The sequence below is a fragment of the Triturus cristatus genome, chromosome 3_2, assembly GCF_964204655.1.
Source record: "Triturus cristatus chromosome 3_2, aTriCri1.1, whole genome shotgun sequence".
Taxonomy (NCBI): domain Eukaryota; kingdom Metazoa; phylum Chordata; class Amphibia; order Caudata; family Salamandridae; genus Triturus; species Triturus cristatus.
The window spans coordinates 30496125-30517890 of NC_140584.1; the positions used below are offsets into that span (position 1 = coordinate 30496125).

The 21766-nt window shown below is 47.5% G+C and overlaps 1 protein-coding gene across 3 annotated transcripts in view; it reads right to left on the reverse strand.

The window, feature by feature from the left end:
* Positions 1 to 21766, reverse strand: part of PRDM10 (PR/SET domain 10) — a 1096800-nt gene that overhangs the window by 971388 nt on the left and 103646 nt on the right. For all 3 annotated transcript variants that reach the window (XM_085647206.1, XM_085647205.1, XM_085647207.1), the window contains exon 3: positions 16390 to 16554. In XM_085647206.1, the coding sequence (XP_085503332.1) occupies positions 16390 to 16554 (165 nt within the window). The remainder of the gene's footprint in view (positions 1 to 16389; positions 16555 to 21766) is intronic.

The following is a 21766-nucleotide window of genomic DNA, read 5'->3' on the forward strand; positions in this document are numbered from 1 at the left end:
TGGACCGGAAACAAGCTTCCTAGGACCGGTTTCTGGCATTTCAGCCGTCTTCAGCCAGGCTTGCTTGAATCCAGTGGCAAAGTGAGCAAGGGACTCACGTCTGAGCATACCCTGCCAACTTATGGCGAACAAAGCAAAAACCAAAGGAAATGATGGACGGAGTGTTGAACATTGCAAACACTCACCCCCAGTCAACTGATCTGGGTTTAATCCATCACTGTTCTTTAGCCCACTCTGCCACCCCAGTTCAGACATGGCCATATGCAAATCAGTCTGACCCTGTTCCTCATGGGAACAGTCCAGCCCGAACTGCCAAGCCATGTCTTCCCTGGACCGGAAACAAGCTTCCTAGGACCGGTTTCTGGCATTTCAGCCGTCTTCAGCCAGGCTTGCTTGAATCCAGTGGCAAAGTGAGCAAGGGACTCACGTCTGAGCATACCCTGCCAACTTATGGCGAACAAAGCAAAAACCAAAGGAAATGATGGACGGAGTGTTGAACATTGCAAACACTCACCCCCAGTCAACTGATCTGGGTTTAATCCATCACTGTTCTTTAGCCCACTCTGCCACCCCAGTTCAGACATGGCCATATGCAAATCAGTCTGACCCTGTTCCTCATGGGAACAGTCCAGCCCGAACTGCCAAGCCATGTCTTCCCTGGACCGGAAACAAGCTTCCTAGGACCGGTTTCTGGCATTTCAGCCGTCTTCAGCCAGGCTTGCTTGAATCCAGTGGCAAAGTGAGCAAGGGACTCACGTCTGAGCATACCCTGCCAACTTATGGCGAACAAAGCAAAAACCAAAGGAAATGATGGACGGAGTGTTGAACATTGCAAACACTCACCCCCAGTCAACTGATCTGGGTTTAATCCATCACTGTTCTTTAGCCCACTCTGCCACCCCAGTTCAGACATGGCCATATGCAAATCAGTCTGACCCTGTTCCTCATGGGAACAGTCCAGCCCGAACTGCCAAGCCATGTCTTCCCTGGACCGGAAACAAGCTTCCTAGGACCGGTTTCTGGCATTTCAGCCGTCTTCAGCCAGGCTTGCTTGAATCCAGTGGCAAAGTGAGCAAGGGACTCACGTCTGAGCATACCCTGCCAACTTATGGCGACCAAAGCAAAAACCAAAGGAAATGATGGACGGAGTGTTGAACATTGCAAACACTCACCCCCAGTCAACTGATCTGGGTTTAATCCATCACTGTTCTTTAGCCCACTCTGCCACCCCAGTTCAGACATGGCCATATGCAAATCAGTCTGACCCTGTTCCTCATGGGAACAGTCCAGCCCGAAGGAGGGCCTTTAGCCATCGCTCTGGTCATTTTCAAGCACACACGCATGCTTGTGGCGGCATCCACCTTGCGGGAGCGAGCAGGGGCGCGCCACAAGCAAGCATGCAGTGCTTGAAAATGAGCAGACTGCTCTCCCAAGCGCGCGCACGCCTCTCTCCTCGCCCACACGTCCCGGTCACTCACTCGCTCCGTCTTCTCCATCTGCTTTTTGCTTGCGCTTCTTGTTTAACTTTGAGCACGAGGTGCGCGTGCTTGTTTTCAATGTATTTTTTTAGTTAAACGAAGAGTAAATTGTGTGCATATAATTAGCTTTTTTAAACGTTATATAAGACATGTGATTTACTAATACTGAAGTTTTATTAAACTGGATGTAGGTAAATCAGTATTGGATTTAATACAATTGAATTTAAATAGTTAATGTATTATTTCAGCTCCTATTAAGTACCTGTTATTGATATAAGATAATTTTTCCCATTTAAGCGTTTTAAGGTGTAGTGCTGAAACAGTTTGCTTTACTCACATTCCCCTGAAATTACCGCTTTTCCTCACCTCGCAGAGTAGATACATAAGCGGTACCTGCTGTAATGTGAATTGCTCCCCCCAGCTGCTGTCTTGTGTCCTCATCACATAACTGAATGGGACGGATTGTTTTCCTTTCGAGATTTCGCTGTCTGTCTCCGATCTTCACTGTACGGATGTTCTTCTTTTCTCCAGCAATGTCACTTCTACAGCTAGCTTTCCTCCCGTGTAAGTATGGATATGATTCTGTGTCCATGTATGCCCACAACCACTGCAAAGAAATGCATTCGAAAGGCGAAAACAAGACTCCCATCCAATCCCATGCCTACTACTGGGACACTCCCAAACTCGACCATACTCTCCATCTTCCCGCCTAATTCGTACATGTTGTCTCCTGGCTCCGACTTTTGCCAACTGTGAGAAGTTGGCCTGATGTATGATGTCACTAGTTCTAGTGTACACCTTATATCAGTCCAAACAACCCTTATGGTGATTGGTTGTAAAGTCAACCTTATAGACCACCTATCCTAGTGGTAGCATGGACAAGACCAGTCTTAGGCTAAACTCTGAATGGCATGTGAAGCCAGCTGTGATACCATATATAATCCCTTGAATACCAAATGAAAGGACACCACAACAGATATATATATAAAATAAAGTGTATTTATTCTAGTCAAACCCTCAGCACTCTTTATGAGATTAGAGGTAAGTACAACACAGTCTTATTTAAGCATACATTAAGTCACACAGGTAAGTAATACAGTTAGGCCCTAGGGGCCACGCAAACCATATACTAAAGAAGTGGTATAAGGACCACTGTCACGGAAATAGGATAGGCCAAGGGAACCGCTGGGGCTACACTACACTAGCAACCGTTAGGAAGTGGGAGGCCCACGGGATTCAGGTGCAGAGTGGAAACACTCACGCGCAATGCGTAAAAGTCGATAGAATTACTAGCAGTTAGAAATTAACAGTTTAAGGACACTTCTGAAGCAGCTAGAGAGTCGAGACTCGGAAACTAGACCCTAGGATAGTCACTACCTTTGTGAGCACCGAAGTACCCAAGTTACCTAGCCCACGGGCTGCGGGTGCATAGGTGTGAACTTGCGTCGGGTTTCGTCGTGGACTTCTATGGATGCCTGAAGGAAAGTTGCTGACAGGCAGTCAGTGAAGAGTGTCTGGTGGATCCCAAGGCTGGGATCAAGAAGAGAGGATACCTGCAAGCAGAAGGGACAGAGTCAAGGTCACTAGCCAGTGACCACGTGGAACCAGGAAGGAACCAGGCGATGTCGTGAAGATTGCAGGTGAAAGGTGAAGCTTGTCGCTGCAGCCACGGGTACCAGGAGACGTCGAGGACGACCAGGACCAGGAGGCGAGCTGTCCCACGAAAGCTCTTGCTGTCGGCGGCGTCGAAGTCGAACTAGGACTCACCAAGCCTTGGCAAGCGGAACCCACAAAGAACGGAGGACTTGCTTCTGGTGCAGACCAGGAAGGTCTGGGGTGCTTCTCTTTTGCAAGGAAGCGGGAGCCAGTCTGGAGGAGCCAAACCAGCAGTGAAGATTTCAAGGTGTGTCGTCACAAAGGCCGCTAGCCAACGGGCAAGCAACCGGACAGACGCGGCAAGCAGGAAAATGCAGAAGGGCCCCACGCAGGACTCGTAGAGTGTGGGGGGCTGATCTTCGGTGCAGATGGTGCTTGGGGTTGGGGCTTCTCAATCCCCGGTGCACAACTTCGAGGGTGCCTCAGAAGCTGCGCTGGAAGATACTCGCCACTTTTCCCAGGTAGCCGGTCCCACGTCTCTCCTCGCCTCCACGGATCTCAGCTCGGCTGAGGATGTGGATCAGGGTCGGAGAAGTCTGGAAGTCAAGCTCTGGTCGGGCTCTGCAGTCGGTCCCTCGTAGAACTTCAGCAAAGCAAAGGGTAGTCTCTTGATGGTGCCTGTTTGCACAGGGTAGCCACTCCTTGGCCACAAGGGAGATTCTTCAGTCTTCTTCTTTCATCGAATGTCGAAGGTCCAGAGTTTCTGTTCAAGTTGCAGGTTCAGGATAATCTAATCTCCTGGGGCCCAGCTACCACTCTTATACTAATCTGGGGGGCTGGGTTACCTGCTAGGTCACGCCTTATGGGTGTGACCTGGGAGGGGGGTGGTTATACCCCCTTCCCTTTGTCCAGTTTCGCGCCAGGACTGGGGCTGGAGTGCCCCAGCACCGGTTTGAACTGGACTATGCATGGGACACCTTGTGTGCCCCAGGCATGTCTCATTCCTTTCAGCCCTCCCTGCCCCAATACACTAAAGTCTGTCTGGGGAGGTGCTAGCACCTCCCCAAGCAGGAAACCTATTGTCCAAGCCTCCCTTGCCGGGATCACTCCCAGCAGCAGGAGGTCAGACTTGTGTCTGTGGCAGCAGCATCCATTTTGTGATGCTGGGGCTCTGGTTAACTTCAACCGGGTAAGTAGGTTACAACATGTCTTCTCCCTCTAGAAGGGAGGGATAATATCCTCATCCCCAGAAATGGGATGGGGGTATTATTCCAAAGTGTTAGACACCTTACACGACATGTTTTGATAAAGCCAAACCATAGTTACCATAACCGTTTAAGATTATAAGGCACTTTAAGAGTATATGGTAGGCTATATCATAGAACAGCTATAAGGACATGGTTCCGAAAGCTGCAGACAGGCTCAGCTCATGCTAGAGCACCATCTCACATGTTACCAAGCACTCTGCCTCCAGGATTGTTAAGGCCTGCCATAGGAGTGGCTGATAGGTACACATGTGTCTATATGTAAGTTAGGTATAGGAATACTACACCTAAGCAAGGAGTGATTACACGACCTTGCCCCAGCTGAGTGATCAGCCAGTTGTGTCATAATGGAAGGCCAGGCCAGGGGTGGCATAATACATGCTGCAGCCCCTGGTAGGCCTAGGGTACACCTATGCCCTGGGTACCTAAGGTACACTGTACAGGGGCCAATAAGGTGATCCTATCCAAATGGGTTATGCACCTAAAGTACATAGTATCAATTTAGAGAGAGAACAGCAGGGCTGTGGGTCTGGTTAGCAGGCCCACAGCCACATCTAAGTCGAAAACCAGTAAAGCAAAAGCAAAAAGTGGGGGTGAACATAGAAAGCAGACCCTACTCTCCTACACCAACAACCGCCGCTTTACTTTGAAAACCACATTTTCCCTTTTCCCCTTCCCAAAAGGCAGACATCTCCGAGGCTGCTGTCATGAGTGAACTCTGGCTGTCGGGTCTGTTTTTTTTGTATGGACTTTCAGATCCTACAGTGCCTCTCAGTGCAGTCCTCTCTACCTCTGTTGCCAAAACAGTGCACAGTGTTGGCTGATGCTAAATGCTGCAATGCAAGCCTCTACCTTCTACATTTACAGATAAAGTTAATCATGGCCCTTTGTATCCTTAAAACAAGATAATGAAGCTTCTAAAAATGTTTTTTATAACATGATGTTGTGTAATACTACGCAACCTGTAGCCTAAGTAGTTCATGTTGCCTTCCTTTGTCAACACTGTGAACTCAATTAACTATGGAGCCATTGTTAAAGTGCCCTACGTATTAAAACAAGCATTGGCATAGCCAATAAGTCTCGCCTTTGGGACCTTATAAGTGTTTAACCATGCAACAGGTGATGTTGTTGCACCAAGGATTTTGCGCTGGATAACTGAACACTTATAAAGTCCCAAAGGCGAGACCTATTGGCTATGCCACTGCTTGTTGATCCTACTTCTAAAACTTCCTCATATGGTGTGGAGTCATCCAAACACTTCATAATTGGTTTAAAACTTGTCTTGACCACTGTCATAGTTCTACCTTATCCCATTTTATGGCGTAACCGTTTATCTTATCAATTACCAATTCTTGAGCCACATATGCCCTCTTATTAAATAGGGTGCAAGTTTTTGTCGGGAAGTGGGGCGCGGCTACGGTGCATTACAGAATGGCTGCCTGGTGAGGGAGCTCCGTAGGCCAGGCTAAAATATCCGGTAAATACCGACGTTTAAGAGCGCTTGCACCGATGAAAATCCACACCACTGACGGGTGACTGCCTCGGGCGCAATCGGTGGCATTTTGATTACAGTTGGTCAGCGGGAATCTGATAATTCGACAGCGATGCAGAGGCTCTGCCCGCGAGGATATGGCGGCAGAGTGGTGTGCAGGGCTGACGGGCGGAGCCCTGGAGAGCCGAGTGGACTGAGTGCCGCGTCCTTACAGCTTGGAGTGCGGCTCCTGTGGGGTTCGATCCATGGCTGCACTTGCCACAGCTGCCCTGGGATACAATCCTGTCAGCGGATTCGGAAGGCACCGGGAGCTGTGGAACTGATCACCGAGCAAACGCGGTGGAGGCCTGATGCTGACAGGGCGGCGAAGGGGCTGTGCCCTGTAGACTGAAGTGAGGCCACGATACTGCCTGGCCCGCCTCGGAGACCTGCGGTGGTGCGGTGAGTGGGCCTTTTGCTGTGTCGGGTGGGAGCGGGACCACGCGGCTGGTCGCGAAAGCCCTCAGGCAATTATTCTTGGGGCCCCGGGCGTGCCAGTGCGGGCTGGCTGGGCCGGGCGGGGTGTTTGGGCCGTGCATACTCTTTTGCAAATGTGGCGCACAGCCTGATCGCGCTGCCTCGGGAGTGGCGGTGCTGGTGGGTGGAGCTCGGGGACCATCTGGTCTGCCTTGGTGGGCCGGAGTTCCCTGGGTCCCTGCGGGTGCCTTTGCCCTGGGTTGGGGGTTAGTGCTGTGCCCTGCGTGCTGGATCTATGGGAGATACTGGGCTGGTTCACTGTTGGGCCTCGTCTGCGGATTGGCAGTCTTGCTGCTGGCCGCTGTTGTGGTGCAGGGGGTGTGGAAAGCTGCTGGCCTGAACTGGACAACGGACTGCATTGCATACAGGAGCTCGCTGTCATTTGTGGTGGGAGCGCTCTGTTGAGGCTCTGCGGCATCACTATTGGGCTGATTTGGACTTGAGGCGTGCTGGGCATGTGTGCTTGCCTCTTGGCTGTGCGGCCTGCGCTGTGGGAGCTGGCACGTGGATCACCGATACATCGCCCGTCTGCGCATTGCTCGGCTGCTGGAACTGTGTGACTGGGGCCCGGGTTGCATCACTGGAGCTTCGTAGGAGCGTAGCCTACTTAAATATAGCCCACACACTGATCGCGATCTTGGGTTGACTAGTGGTCCCCACGCTTCTGTGGACTGAGTGGGGTGGCGCAGGCAGGCGTTTGAGGCCGGTGCGAGTGTTTGCAAGCTCTGTCACTATGGGAAAACCTGACCCTAAGCAGCCAAAAATTCCATTTGAAAGCAAGCGCAACACTCGCACAACGGAAACCATGACCGAGTATTCTGCGATACAGGGTACATCTGAAGCCGCGGAAAGTCTTGAAGGTGACACGAGAATCATACTGCTGGAGCTACGCTCCGGATTGAAAAACAGACAGTAAGATTGAGGCGCTCACTTCTTGTCTAGATGCGGTAAAAAAGAAGGTGAATGCACATGAACTCAGGCGCGACGTCCTGGAAAAAAGATTGTCGGATACGCTGGACTCGCAGGCTGAATCGCGGACTCAGATTCTGCATATGGAGAAAGTGCTAGAAGTTATAAAGGAAAAAAACGAAGATTTAGAAGCGCGTTCTCGCCGGAACAACCTTCGCATAATTGGCTTGCCAGAATCGACGGCTATATCAAAAAATGGAGCCTTTTATTGACAGTCTATTGCGTGAACCGTTTGGCTCTGTGCTGTCTGCGGTCATGATAGTGGAGAGAGCACACCAGTCTTTGGGTCCTCGGACCAAGCCGGGTACACCACCGCGCCCGATCATTGCACGTCTTCTAAATTATGCGGACAGGGATGCGAAATTGCGTGAGGCCAGAGCCAAGATTCCGATAAATCACAATGGAAACAATCTGTCCTTTTTTCCGGACTACACTCCGGCTGTGCAGGCGGCCCGAAGAGAATTTATGCCGGCAAAAAAGATTCTGCAGTCTGCCTCTGTCCTATATGCCATGCTCTACCCCGCTAAATTGAGAATAACGCATGAAGGGCTATCACACTTCTTTACTGACTCTAAGTCGGCCTTGAAATTTACGAAGCATATCTGCCCCAATAGACCTCGCCAGGGTGGCTCAAAAAGCCCGACAATTCCGCCAGACCCTGACGATGCGGTCCACTAATTGATGGTATTGTTCATATGTTGCTCTGATTGACAATATGGCTGTCATTTAGGATATGTTTGATACAGGTTCAGTTCAGTTGCCGTGATAGCACTATTGAGTTAATGTACAATGTTATACTATTACTGAGTGCCGGGGAATCCCTGAGGTAGTTCCTGTTCATGCTATCTGGTGCATTTGTGCAACCTACTGCTGCAGCCTGGCCACCCCACTGCAAGGTGGGTGTTTTCCGCCGTTCCTTCTCCCCCGGCGGGTGCTCCCCTATTGAATAGTCCTTCTTCTGGAGGATTGGGTAAAAGGTGGGGGGGGAGTCAGTCTCGATCTAATTGGGAGTTTGGTGTGGGTGGAGGGAGGATGGGTAGGGGGTTTGGTTTTGAATTCTATTTTGTTTTGATTAATGTGTTTTTGTTATCTACACTGGGAGGTTGCGGTTGCTATAGATCCGGCTTGTGTGCTCTTGCTGTAATAGTCTTCTATTTATGTCAAACTCACGTTTTGTGTCAATTGAAGGATGACAGAAATGGTCAGGGGTGGAAGCTACAGCTTATTAACCTGGAATGTTAGAGGGCTGAACTCCCCAAAGAAAATTCACCAAGTGTTTGCTTATTTGTCCTGCCATGGTACACACATTGCTCTTTTGCAGGAAACGCACTTAACCAAATACATGGAGCTTAGTATTGCGCTTAAATGGGCCGGATATAGACTGGCCTCCTCATACTCCTCCTACGCTAGAGGGGTACTTATCCTAGTCAGGCGAGGTACTGCATTTACTCCATTACGTACGCACATGGATGAGGAGGGGCGATGTGCAATGGTTCAGGGTAAACTGGGGAATTCTATTGTTACCATTATAAACATTTATGGCCCTACAGCAGACGATCCAGGTTGTTTTTTGAGAATGTATGCCAAACTAAGGGAATGGCCTGAGACATCCATTATATGGGAAGGAGACTTCAACACATACTTGGACCATGACCTGGATAAATCTAACCCACTAACAAACCCTACCCCTAGAGTGGCCCAAAGTGTCCATAATGCCATATTGGAATTTGGACTGGTCGATGTCTGGAGAGTGCGTAATGGCTCTGTTAGAGAGGGTACGTATGCCACGCCAATGTACAATAGCTGGTCAAGGATAGATTACTGGCTGCTGGGAGGAGATGCGGTTGATTGGGTGACGGCGGTCGCTAATCTTCCGCACACGCTGTCAGATCACAACCCTGTAAAGCTAGATATTACAATTCAGACGGCAATACATCGCCATTTCACATGGCGGCTGCGTGCTGAGGAATTATTAGATCCCCTATATGAAGCTACTGTTCGAACGGCCATAAAACAATATTTCGACCTTAACAAGGGTTCGGAGGATAGTGCCTCCACATTATGGGAGGCCTCCAAGGTGACTATTCAGGGAGTGTGCCTTGGCACGAATGCTGGCATACTGATGGACCTCAGAGCCCAACTTGCCAAAATAGAAACCACACTACAAACACTAGAACGTAGTTACACCGCTGCTCCATCGGCTGACACACTATCCTGCATACATGAGTTAATATTGGAATACAACGCGCTTGCTGAGTCTGAGATACGCTATATTTCACGCAGGCATACGGCGCGTCGTTATGGTGAAGGGGGGAGACCGGGACGCAACTTGGCCCATAAAATCAAGAATCGTGCGGAAACGCACGTTGATAAGATCACGGACTCTCACGGGGGAGAACACTATAACCCGCTTAACGTAACTGAGCAATTCCGTGACTTCTACGCTTACCTCTACACTTCTAGGGAGGAAGCTGAACCCCCTGAGTTGGAGGACTATCTTGAGGATGTGGCCTGCGCCTGGTTGTCGGATGCCCACAGGGAATACTTGAGTCAGCCGATAGATGCTGAGGATATTAAAGCTGCGATCCATGCTCTACCAAATGCGAAAGCACCTGGGCCTGATGGCCTTACCAGTGAATTGTATAAAGCCTATGCTGACCTACTCACTCCTTACCTGCTGGAGGTATATGCCGAGGCGCATGACTCGGGTATTCTACCCCCTTCACTTAGGCAGGCGCTGAATATAACTTTTATTAAAAAGGATAAACCTCCCAATCAATGTGACTCGTACAGGCCACTCTCATTGATTAATATCGATGCGAAAATTCTCGCCAAAATCCTTGCCATTAAACTACAGCCTCTGATGCCATGTCTGGTTCTACCGGACCAGTCGGGTTTTATACCCGAGCGCTCTACATCGCATAACTTGCGGACTATTTTTGCTATGCTCCATGTACTGGAACCAAGCTTATCTGCGGCGGTGATCTGGACGCTGCCAAGGCCTTTGATTCAATTGAGTGGAAGTATATGTTTTTTGTTTTGCAGCGCAGGGGGTTCCCGTTCATTTTCACAAAGTGGATTAAGTTATTATATGCTGATCCGTCGGCCCGGTGGGTGGATTGACATCGGAGCCATTTTCTATTGAGCAAGGCACCTGACAGGGATGTCCTCTGTCCCCACTTCTTTTTGCCCTCGCGATAGAACCTCTGGCATGTGTTATACGCCAAAGGCATAGGGAAACAGCCTTAAACTTTAATTACCGCCCAGTCGCCATATCATTATATGCGGATGACATGGTGTTATTTGTAGGCCTGGGCAAAAAATCTGTTCCACTCGCGGAAATTGCGATAATTTGACATTTTCGCGGAGAGTGCGAAAATGTCAAAATTTCCGCAATCCGCATTTTACCGGAAATTTTTTGCTTGCTTGCGCTGTAAAATAATACATTCTTGCGTGCGATCGCCTTACCTGAATCCCCGCGTTCGCCGACAAGTTTTCCCGATCCGGTCGCGTTCTCCACGAGATGTTGGATTGTTGGTAGCCATTTGCGCTGTCTTGCGACAGTTCGCGCCCGCAGTAACATCATTTGTCGCGCGATCACGTCTTTCTTCTCGTGATCATGCACCGCAAGACAAGTGAAAACAAGATGGCCGCGCCTGCGAGCAACCGCATGGGTAAGTTGGCGAGCCGCGACCACGCAGAACATACCGCGAACAGGCGGGAAAAAAACTTCCGCATCCTCGCAATATTTCCGCGTGTTTGCGGAGATTTTTAACATTTTCGCGATAATTTGGGAAAGTGAATTTCGCAAATTCCGCCCACCCCTAGTTATTTGTTTGGGAGCCCTATCGGTTTCTGGCGCAGCTGCTGCGAGAATATGTTAGATTTGACTTATTGTCTGGAATGGCTGTGAATTTGGATAAGTCCACCATTATCCCTTTGACGGAATCCACGACCCAGCCGGACATGGAATTTCCGCTGGTCTGGGGACCCGGTCAAATACCTTGGGGTCTGGAACCACTGTGCCCCAGACGCAGTCATCCGTGAAAATTATGGGCGGGCTAGCAGCACTTTAGATCAGCAAGTCGACAGATGGATAACCTTGCCGCTGTCCCTGGCGGACCGCATTGCGCTCACGAAAATGGTAGTATTGTCGAGCTTTTTGTATCTGTTTACCAATATACCGCTCACTCTGCCAATGGTGTTATTTGATACCCTCCGCACAACTTTGCTCAGATTGGTCTGGGGGGGCAAACAGGCCCAGGTAAGCTGGACGGTAAGGACACAAAATTATGACAAGGGGGGGTATTCGGAGCGCCGGACCTGCATGTCTACTATTTGAGTGCTCAGACACAGTATGCGTACTATTGGGTCAGAACGCATGCATTCACCCCTCATGTTGCAGTGGAGGAGGAGGATGCATACCCTGTCCCTCTGCATAGTATACTCACACACACGAAGCGCGGAGTCCCGAAAACGGATATCGACACGATAGACACAATGATAGCTGCGTGGCAGGCGATAGGGAGACTAGCCCACAAATTACCCATATATGCCCTGGCCATGCACATAAAGCACCACGCTGCAATATCAGTAACTCACGAGGCTGCATCGATGCGTCTCTTAAAAGAGGCAGGCTTGCAGCTGATGCAAGATCTATACCCAGAGGGGACGTTTCATATGACAGACACCGTGCAATACATTAGTAATCCCACGCTGCTATTCCGCTGTGCGGTTCATAGACTTAGACACGCAGTCAGATCACATTACGTCACCTATCCCCTTGAGCCTCCCACTCTACGTTCCCTGCAACTGGTGCTAACTACTCCCACCAATAAAAAACTGATCACTAGACTATATAGGACAATATGCGATGAGAGTGGTGATGGACCAGACAAAAGCCGGGAGAGGTGGAATGACAGTTTGATCTCCCCGATATCCGTAGCAGACTGGGAACATATATGTGGACTGACGGGTAAACTTTCCCCGAATGGAAATTTACGTATTACACATTTTAAGTATATACATCAGGTGTATTATACGCCAGTGAGGCTACCCTGTTATGGCCTGCGTGATTCTAGCAGGTGCGGACAACCCGAAGCACACTTTCTGCACCTTGCATGGAAGTGTAGAAGGGTAGGCTGTTATTGGAGTGCTGTGGTGCGGGATATAGTGGAGATGTCGGGTTGGAGATACAGTGCACACCCTTGGTATGTCTTCTGTGCTGTGTTCCACATGCAAAGGGTGTGGTGGGCCGATTTGTACGCCTGGCACTGTTAATGGCCAAACTTAGGGTTGCCATTACATGGGGAGGGAAACGTTCGCCAAAAACTGAACAATGGATTAAAGATCTTTTGTATTGTAAAGATAATATGGAGCTATATGCAGAGGAACTGCTGACAACATCAAGGCCGAAGGACATCTGGGAACCATTGAGACAAATCCTATACCAAAAGGCAATGGCGGATGCACAGTGCGATGTGGGATAGACAAGACATATTTAAACGTTCTGCATAATGAAGACGCAGCGTAACTACAGAAATACTGTGGTGCCGTTCTCTCTCAGTTGGACTATATAGCTATAATTGCTAAAGATATGGGCTTTTGTTTGTTTGTTCAGAGGGAAATAGCATTCTTATGCGTTTTATAACTCAGCAAATGGGGAGCGAACCTATTTGGAATTATTATGAAATCAATGATCGTGCGCAATCCTCTCCCGTTAAAGGTCTGGGTAAATGGAACTGGTGGTGAACGTAGTGCGTTTGCAAAGCCCAAATCCAAGACAAATAAGATTTCATTCAAAAAGTCCCCATATACAGAGTGGGGGAAGTGGGGTACAATTACCTGTAGGGTATTTCTAAGCTGTTTTAGAGTATCCACCAGGTGTTCCTTCTGTGCGTTAATATAAAAATTAATCAGGACGACCATGTTTTGTTTATCCATGTTCAAGGTTACTACTTGATAGTTTGGTTCTGAGATTATAAACGATGTTTTATTCATCATCACCAGATTTGAGACATATATACTCAAACCTCCCTTGGGCCTCCCATGTGTGGACGATATAGCAGATGTATGGAGAGTCTTATAGCCTTTGATATGGATTTCATTAACAGATCAAGTCTCCTGCAAGCAAAAAAATGTTAAATTTTCCAACAAATTCATGCCAGAAGTGATTGGTTAATTTAGACCGTAAACCCGCTATATTCCAATCTAAAATCGTAAAACTATTCTCATTGGCTGTTAATGCATTTTGCATAGCAGACAATACAACAGTGGGTGAAGGGGTATCTAAGCTCCTATTCGAATTTATTCCCTGCGCCATCTCTGGACTATAGTTAGAGATGGCTCCTGTACTGAGGGAATTATCGACTGGAGTTTTGGTCTGTATCTTCAACGTATCTTCCTCTCCTGAAAAGACTATTTTCAAGCTCGAATCGACAGTTTCTGGTCTGGGAGAGGTATGGACTACCAAATTATTTAGGGTTATTTCCGGTGGTTGATCCAGTCAATCTATCTCTTCTAAAGAAGGGAGTAATGCAAACCGATTTCCCTCCGGTATGTTATATAAATGCTTATTTCTCGCTTTGATGTCTTTAATAATACCACTCTCTCCAACATGGAAGGCGGTTGATAAAAGAAGCCGAGGGGCAATATATTAATGCCCCCCGTTATCACGCTATTATTCCCAGCCTTCCATAAGATGTTCTCCACTAGCTGGGGTGTTTTGAACGTTAGGACCACGCAGTTGCCTGGTAGGGATTTTCGTTCTTTACCAACCCACATAACCCTATGGGCCATCTTGAACTCCATAAAAAGTTGTTCAGTAAACCCAACCTTCATACTTAACCTGTGTTATGCCTTATTTCTTAACGTTTCCCATGATTCGTTATCTACGGCCCTCAGCTTAGGTACTTTCGCTAGTATAATCATATATGGTGTGACTGCTGGTGGTAAGTCTAGATAGGGTGGTTCAGTTGGTTCAGTGGGATATGTCCTGGCTGATAATGGTGCAATGGGTTGATTAGAAGAAATACGGTTAGAACTATACTCTTGGCAGCTCCCATCTTACCCCTATTTGCTGCATCACTTGGATGTTGACCAGTTATGTTTTGTATGTGAGGGGAGCGATCAAACTAGTAGGTGGGCATTGATAAGACTGGACCTTATAGCATCTCTATTCAAATTAGTATGTTGTTGGTTGCTAGATGAGTTGGTACTCATGCATGTTTCGGGGGTACCGTTACTCCCTTGCCTAGAATCATTACTTGTGTGTTTGGCAGTTCCCTCCCTGGCTAGAATGTTAATCAAACGTGCCTCTATCTGATTTACTCTTTCCCCAATCCTGTCAAATGAGTCTCTCAGAAATAGGTCTAGCCTTTCAACTAGCAAGGTTAAGTTCTTTAGATCATTACCTTGGGGTTTAGCCTTTTTTGCCAGCTCTTCTGTAGTTTTCGAGGTACCTTTTTTTGTTCCAGTTATTTTTTTATCTTGCTTAGCAAATTTAGAGATGTTTGGAGTGATGGTCTTAGAAATCATTGTGTTTCCCCCCCCCTCCTCAATTTCCTCGATTAGTGTCAGAATTTTTTATCGCTTCTGTGGAGGTTGTAAAAAAGAGTCAGAATCACTGAGTATCACTTGGTCAGACACATTTTGAATGCAACCATTCTGTACTAAGATATCCTTTGAAACCCCTTCCCCCCCCACCCCCCGAGAACCAGCTGCTCCCCCGATTGCGTTTTTTGGCCCTGTGATTGTACCTGTTGTTGTACCTGTTGTACCTGACGCTAATGACTCCTCTACTGAGGATATCTGTTTCTCTATCGCCCCCATTGCCCCTGTAAGGTAGCACAGTAGCATTTGCTGTGCGTCTCCCGGGGACTTTTTTTTAACAACGGGGGTTGTGCATTTGCCGCTTTTTTTTCCCCATTCTTCTATTTGGGTCTATACTCTAAAATTATCCACTAATCACAGTCCCCTTGATACCACGGGAAAATGTATGAAACAGCTAAAATGCAGAATATCACATAAAAACATGTAGCATATAACATATACCGTATAAAAATCTGCAATTTAGGGCCTCCGTATTTCATTCAGTACTTTATCTGTGACGGCAGCTTGCGCCACAGTTAAAACGTCTTGATTAGTGAGAACACCTCATCTCCTTAGGCTTGATTGCTCACTACCTCTCCATAAGTCTTGTATGTCCAGGCCACAGGGCTAAGAGACTAGACCCAGCCCAGCCTCGTTCGGGCTCGGACAGCTCAAACGGGCCCATCTTGGCCCGGTCTTCGCCCCGATCGGCGTCCCCGTGCGAGTCCCGCACAGCGGGATACGTCGGGGTGATTTATGGCGCTTCTGCGCCCGTGTCTCCTCCTCGCAGGGACCGGCAGGGACCAGCTGAAAAGTGCAAGTGCAGAGTGTCCGCAATAAGGGCTCCCGCTTTGCCGGATACCTCGGGGTGATTTATGGTGCTCCTGTGCCCGTGACTCCTCCTCACAGGGACCAGCTGTGCACAGTGCCTGCAGCATCCTGGGTGAGTAGCAGAGCTGACACAAGGAAGTGTGTCTGTAGGTACCACAGATCTCACACTTCGGGTCAGCTGGGTCACAGTAGAGAGAATAGGTTGGTAAAGTTAAGTAAGAAAGAGCATGGAGTCTGCCTGGACAGGACGCTTGAGTGCACTAGCAGTGAGAGAAAAGCAGCAGGGGCCAGGCTGAACGGTAAGGATACCACCAGAATCTCGACAGAATCAACATAGCATTAATACCAAATTAGCACTAACAGTTTCAGTGGTACAAGAGACCGGAAGCTGTTAGAGTGTAATCTCTGGACTGAAAATTCCTACAGTTTTAAGTTCACAGTGCATGGGCATCCTCCAACTGCTCAATTTAATATGAATAAGCTGCTGGGGCTTTTGGGCCCCATGGGAGCCTGTCACAGCATTAATGTAAAGCCTGAATGGAATTCCTACACAAGGCTATGCGGGCAGCAGGCAGCTTCTTCTACAGAGGCAGTAAAACAATCTCTCTGGGTAATATAGTTTGCAGTCATACGACTGCTGTACTTATCATACCTGTGAACCCTCCACAGGGTGTATGTAAACCAAAGTATGCTCTGATGTGTCCACTGACGTGTAGGAGGTGCCATCTGAGGTGTACACAACCTGTTGAGGAGGACGATCTTGGCTGTCACTGTACACAATTTGAGCTACTGTCCCATCTTCTGAGTCGAAGTGCACCTGAAAAACAACATAAATTCTAGTTTCATACACATAATACATTTTCACACAATATAAAATACATTTGTGGTATTTAAAACATTATCATTGAATTCATATTCACAGAAACCAAGTTCAAAAACACAAAAGCCTGTGAAGCATGCAAACCAATTAGGACTATCATAATTAACAAATACAGAAGACGTTGAAATCAAGTATATAACCTATCCTCAAAATAGCTATGTTCATAACAAAATATCCAATCATATTATCAATGTTACACCCTTCAACAGAAGGCACACTATGCCCCAACAAGAATCTACACATTTTCTCATTTCTAAGTGTTTTCAATATCATTCCAGCTAAGTAATCACACAATCAAAATAGAACTTCCACACTCAAACATACTCACTCACTCTTTAATTCACAACTTATTTCCACCTTTCACAAAGTATGTAAGGTATGGGAGTTGAAGATGAGTTAGTACGCGAGTTTGGAAGATTATGTAAAGGTAATTGTATACGTTTTTAATGTCATGTCTCTTCAGATTTTGTGGCGTAGCTACTGTCACTTTTCGATTCAACCTCGTTTTCACGGTACTTTTTTTAAAAGCATTTAATTTTTAGGTCTCGCCTGGCGTTAGTAGCGCACATGTCGTGCTCTCGCCATGCGTGTGCTTTTGGAATCGATACGGTTCGAGAAGGGGGCTTTAAGCCACGCCCTTCTTTTTAATTGGCTTGCATCAGTTTTTATGTTAAACGCTGGCGCGTGATTTGTCAATTGGGTTTACTTGTTACCGCCTTGTCCTCTTTTACTACAGCCCATTTCGACAGGCTGACGCCATCTTTGTGACGTATGAGGACTTTTAATTAAGAATCTGTTTTCTTTCCGTTCAGCGTTTACTGGCTTGTAATTGGGCTGTTAGAAATATTAGCATCGCTAGGCACAGTGAATGAATGATTCCCTAAGCTGTGCATCAGAGGGCAAACTATGATGAGCATTTCGTGTTGAGCAATGGGTAATTCTCAGCCACTGAACTAATGCAGCAGACAGTTGTCCAGTCTTAGCAGCAGGAATGTGTCGCGTCAGCAAATTCCTACCACATTAAACACAGAGAACAAAAACATCTCTGGAATGCTTCAGGAAAAAAGAAACACATGCACACGGACACACAGCTTGTTTCGGAAGGCGGAGCTGTATTTCACGTCACAGTTACCCGGTAAAGCAGCTTCAGCGGCACAAGTGTGAAACATATGCCTATTCATATAGCATTAACTTTAAATGCCAGCTATTTATTTTGCCTGCAGTTGTGTGCTCTGCTACATGGTAGTTTATTCTTCACCTCCTTTTGAAAGTTGTTATAATAAAAGGGTATAAGTGACACTGTAACATTGCAGCTACCTGCTATTTGAGAGCTTGGTTTGGTGTGATTTATTCTGGTCTACTTGGCAAATAATAATTGCAGTGCATGGCAAAACTGAAAGGATTGTTATCTAAAAACATCACTAGTGAAGTGCCCGCCTCAGTGAATGCTTTAAAAAAATTATTATTACAAGCACATAGCAGCCACACTAAGGTGGCTGCATATTTTTTTCATTTTATTTTGTGATATATGCTATAACCATCGCACCCTGGCAATGAATCACATTTTTTTTTTAGCTATACGTTCAGATGTGATTAGGCATGCTGCAAGAGGCAGTGGGTTTCTCAGCCAGATCTGAAAAAATGCACATTGTAAAGGTGCCAAAGAGGCCCAGGGTATTTTGATAACCTGTTCTCAATTTAACATCTGGAGTTAAAGCCATTTGCTTTGCTATACAATACCATTAGCAAAGCAAATGGCTTTAACTTAATCAAAGGCGAGACCTATTGCATTCTCAATGCATGTTTTAAATAGTTGTTGTTTTTCTGTACTGTTGTATGATGGGTGTGTGATGGTACGTATGTAGATGTGTGTGGACAAAAGAGAAGTGTGTGATGGTGCTGTATGGGTGTATGATCATGAATGTGTTGGTGCTTGATGGTGGGAGTGTGGGTGTATAGGGGTGGCTGTGAGGACGTGTGATCCTATGTGATGGTGGGTGGGAGGCTATATAATGAGAGATGAACAAGTTACTTACCTTAGGTGACAATGTATCTGGTAGAGACATATATTAGATGTAGATTTCTTTCCTTTTGAATTCCCCCAGGCGTCAGTCTGGATCCAGAGATTTTTCTTCAGCAGTACCACTGCGCGTGGTCAGGTGGTGTCAGTCGGCTCTGCGTCCGTCGCTGGCGTCGTGGGCACTGGGATGACATTGCAGGACCTACATAGATGCCGCCCATACGCACCGATGTCAGTTCTTAACACGACTTTCCATGCCAGAAGCACAGAGTCATGAAAGACACTGACCACTGGTGAGTCAAAACTAGGGCCCTGTAGGGAGGTCCCTATCCCAAGAAATCAGATCGCAGAGCGGGGAGGATGGGTGGGGTGGTAAAGAATCTACAACTAATTTATGTCTCTACCAGAAGCATCGTTACCGAAGGTAAGTAACTTGTTCATGTGATAGAGACTATTAGTTGTAGATTCCTTACCTTTTGAATCGATACCCCAGCAATACCATCCCAAGAGGGTCTGAGGACCAAGATCACACCAGGAATGTGTCCTGGAGGACCGAAAAGGCAAAGAACTCATCCATCCTGACTTGGCTGTCCAGGCAGTAGAGTCTGGTAAACGTGCGTAGGGATGCCCACGTTGCCGCCTGACAGATGTCAAGGAGTGGAACTCCACATGCTAACGCAGTGGCTGCTGCTGTTGCTCTAGTGGAGCGAGCACACAACCCAACATGAGGTTCTTTCTTCGCCACAGCCTAGCTTATTTTAATGCAGGGAACAACCCATCGAGAGATTGCGGCACCCACATAGCCAACGAAGAGTTGGTCATCCACCCAAAAGACTTTAGTGCGATCAAGATAAAAAGAGAACGCACCTTTTGGGTACAGGCGGTCTGGTCTCTCCTCTTGCTTGGAGTGATGAGGGGATGAGAAATAAGTGGGCACAGTGACTGACTGTCCCATATGAAAGGGCGTGACCACTTTAGGAAGGAACAAAGCTTTCGGCTGAAGCACCACTTTATCCGGATGGACAGTGAAAAGGAGGGGCTTGGACGCCACAGCCTGACGCTCGCTAACCCTACGGGCAGAGGTGATGACAATAAGGAAAGCAGTTTTTAAAGTCAGCAGCTTGAGAGGACAATTATGAAGGGGCTCAAAGGGAGCACACATAAGAAAGGTTACAACCAAATATAAACTCCATTGGGGCATTATGAAGGGAGATAGAGGAAACAAGTGATTAGGGTCATTAAAGAACCTAAAAACAATGGGAGACTTAAATAGGGAAGGCTGATACGGAAGGCGTAGAAAAGTATAAATAGCTACAAGATAGCCTTTAAGAGTGACCAAGGCAGATCCCTGCTGGGCCAAAGAAAGTATATGCAAGAGGACCTCTGAAAGAGGAGCAGAAAGGGGATCAACAGCCTTTGCTGTGCACCATGCCACAAATGTGTTCCATCTACAGGTGTATACCATTTTAGTGGAGGGACGCCTGGCTGCCAAGATGACACTGCACACTTCGGGCGGAAGGTCGAAAGCTGTCAACTACGCAGCTCAATCTTCACGGAAGGAGGTGGATGCTGAACAGGTTCGGGAGAAGAACCGTCCTCTGCTGCTGCGACAGAAGATCTTCCCGAAGGGGCAGTCTGATTGGAGGATCTACGGCCATGCTCAGTAGGTCAGAGTACCAGACTCTTCAAGCCCAATCCGGAGCTACAAGAATAAATTGAGCCTGGTCATGCTTGATCTTCTTGAGCACTCTGGACAGAAATGGGCGGAAAGATGTACAGGAGGCCGAAACTCCACTCGTGACAAAAGGCATCGCAAAGCAATTGCCGCCGTGGAAAGCCCAACGTGCAATACTGCTGACATTGCATGTTCTCTTCAGAGGCGAAAAGATCTAACCAAGACTCTCCACACCGCTGAAAGAGACCTTGCAACGCCTCCAGATGGAGACGCCCTTCGTGATTGACCAGGCGCCGACGTCTGAGTTCGTCAGCTCTGGGGTTCACAGAGCCCACCAGGTGTTGAACCTCCAGGGTTATGCCCTGATTTTCCAGCTATGTCCAGACGTGCTGAGCCTCCTGACAAAGGGTCCACGACACCATCCCACCCTGTTTGTTGCAATATCACATGGCTGAGGCGATGTCAGTGAAAACCTACACCACTTTCCCCTAGAGAGAGGGAATAATGCCTTCAGTGCCAGTCTGATCGCCTGGAGCTCCAGAAGATTGATATGGAGACCGGACCCTGACGGAGACCAGACACCTCTGATCTTTGCCTCTCCCAGATGATCGCTTCCTCCCAGGAGTGATGCATCCGTAACTACCATTAGATCTGGTTCGGGAAGGGAGAGGGATCTACCTCTGACCTAATCTTCGTTCGTTAGCCACCACTGCAGTTGGTGCGCAGTTCCATCTGAAATCTGGACGTAGTCAGAAAGATTTCCCAGGAACTTCAGGTCCCACTGCAGAGCCTGCATATGACATCGAGCATGATCCACCAGTAGGATGCAGAAAGCCATGATGCCCAGCAGCCTCAGAGTCATTCTCACCGAAATCGGGAATAGAGGCTGAAATAGAACCAGAAATATATACATATGATGAAATGGCTCGTTAATACAGAAGAATAAGGGCCAAAACCATTTCATATCAGGTTAACACAAATCAATTGTTGATGTGACAAGGTGGCATAATGTCCCAGGAAGATTTTCAAAGAATTCTGTTCTCTATGAATAGTTCTACTATAAGCAGATAACTTGTGCCAAAAAAATGAAAAAATACAAATTTGAAAAAAAAAATAATCATAGGAAAACGTTCCAAAGTTAGTCCCTTGTCTGAAAAGAACGAAGGCCAAATTCAGACAACACTGTGTGCCTGAATCAAAAGTCAGTGTGTGGGCCTGGAGAAAACATGAAATCTTCTAATCCTGTAGACAAAAAGTCGTCTACCGTTGTAGGTGAAAGGTGGAAAACCTCGTTTAGAAGATTAACTGCACATAGATGTGAACTATCGCCTTCAGCATTGGTTGCATCAGCAATGTTCGAATCGGATGTTACCTGCGTGCCTGTTGTGTCCTCTCGTACCTCAGCAGTAGCATTTTGCATCTGGGAGATCTCAATGAATGCCGTCATCAGGATT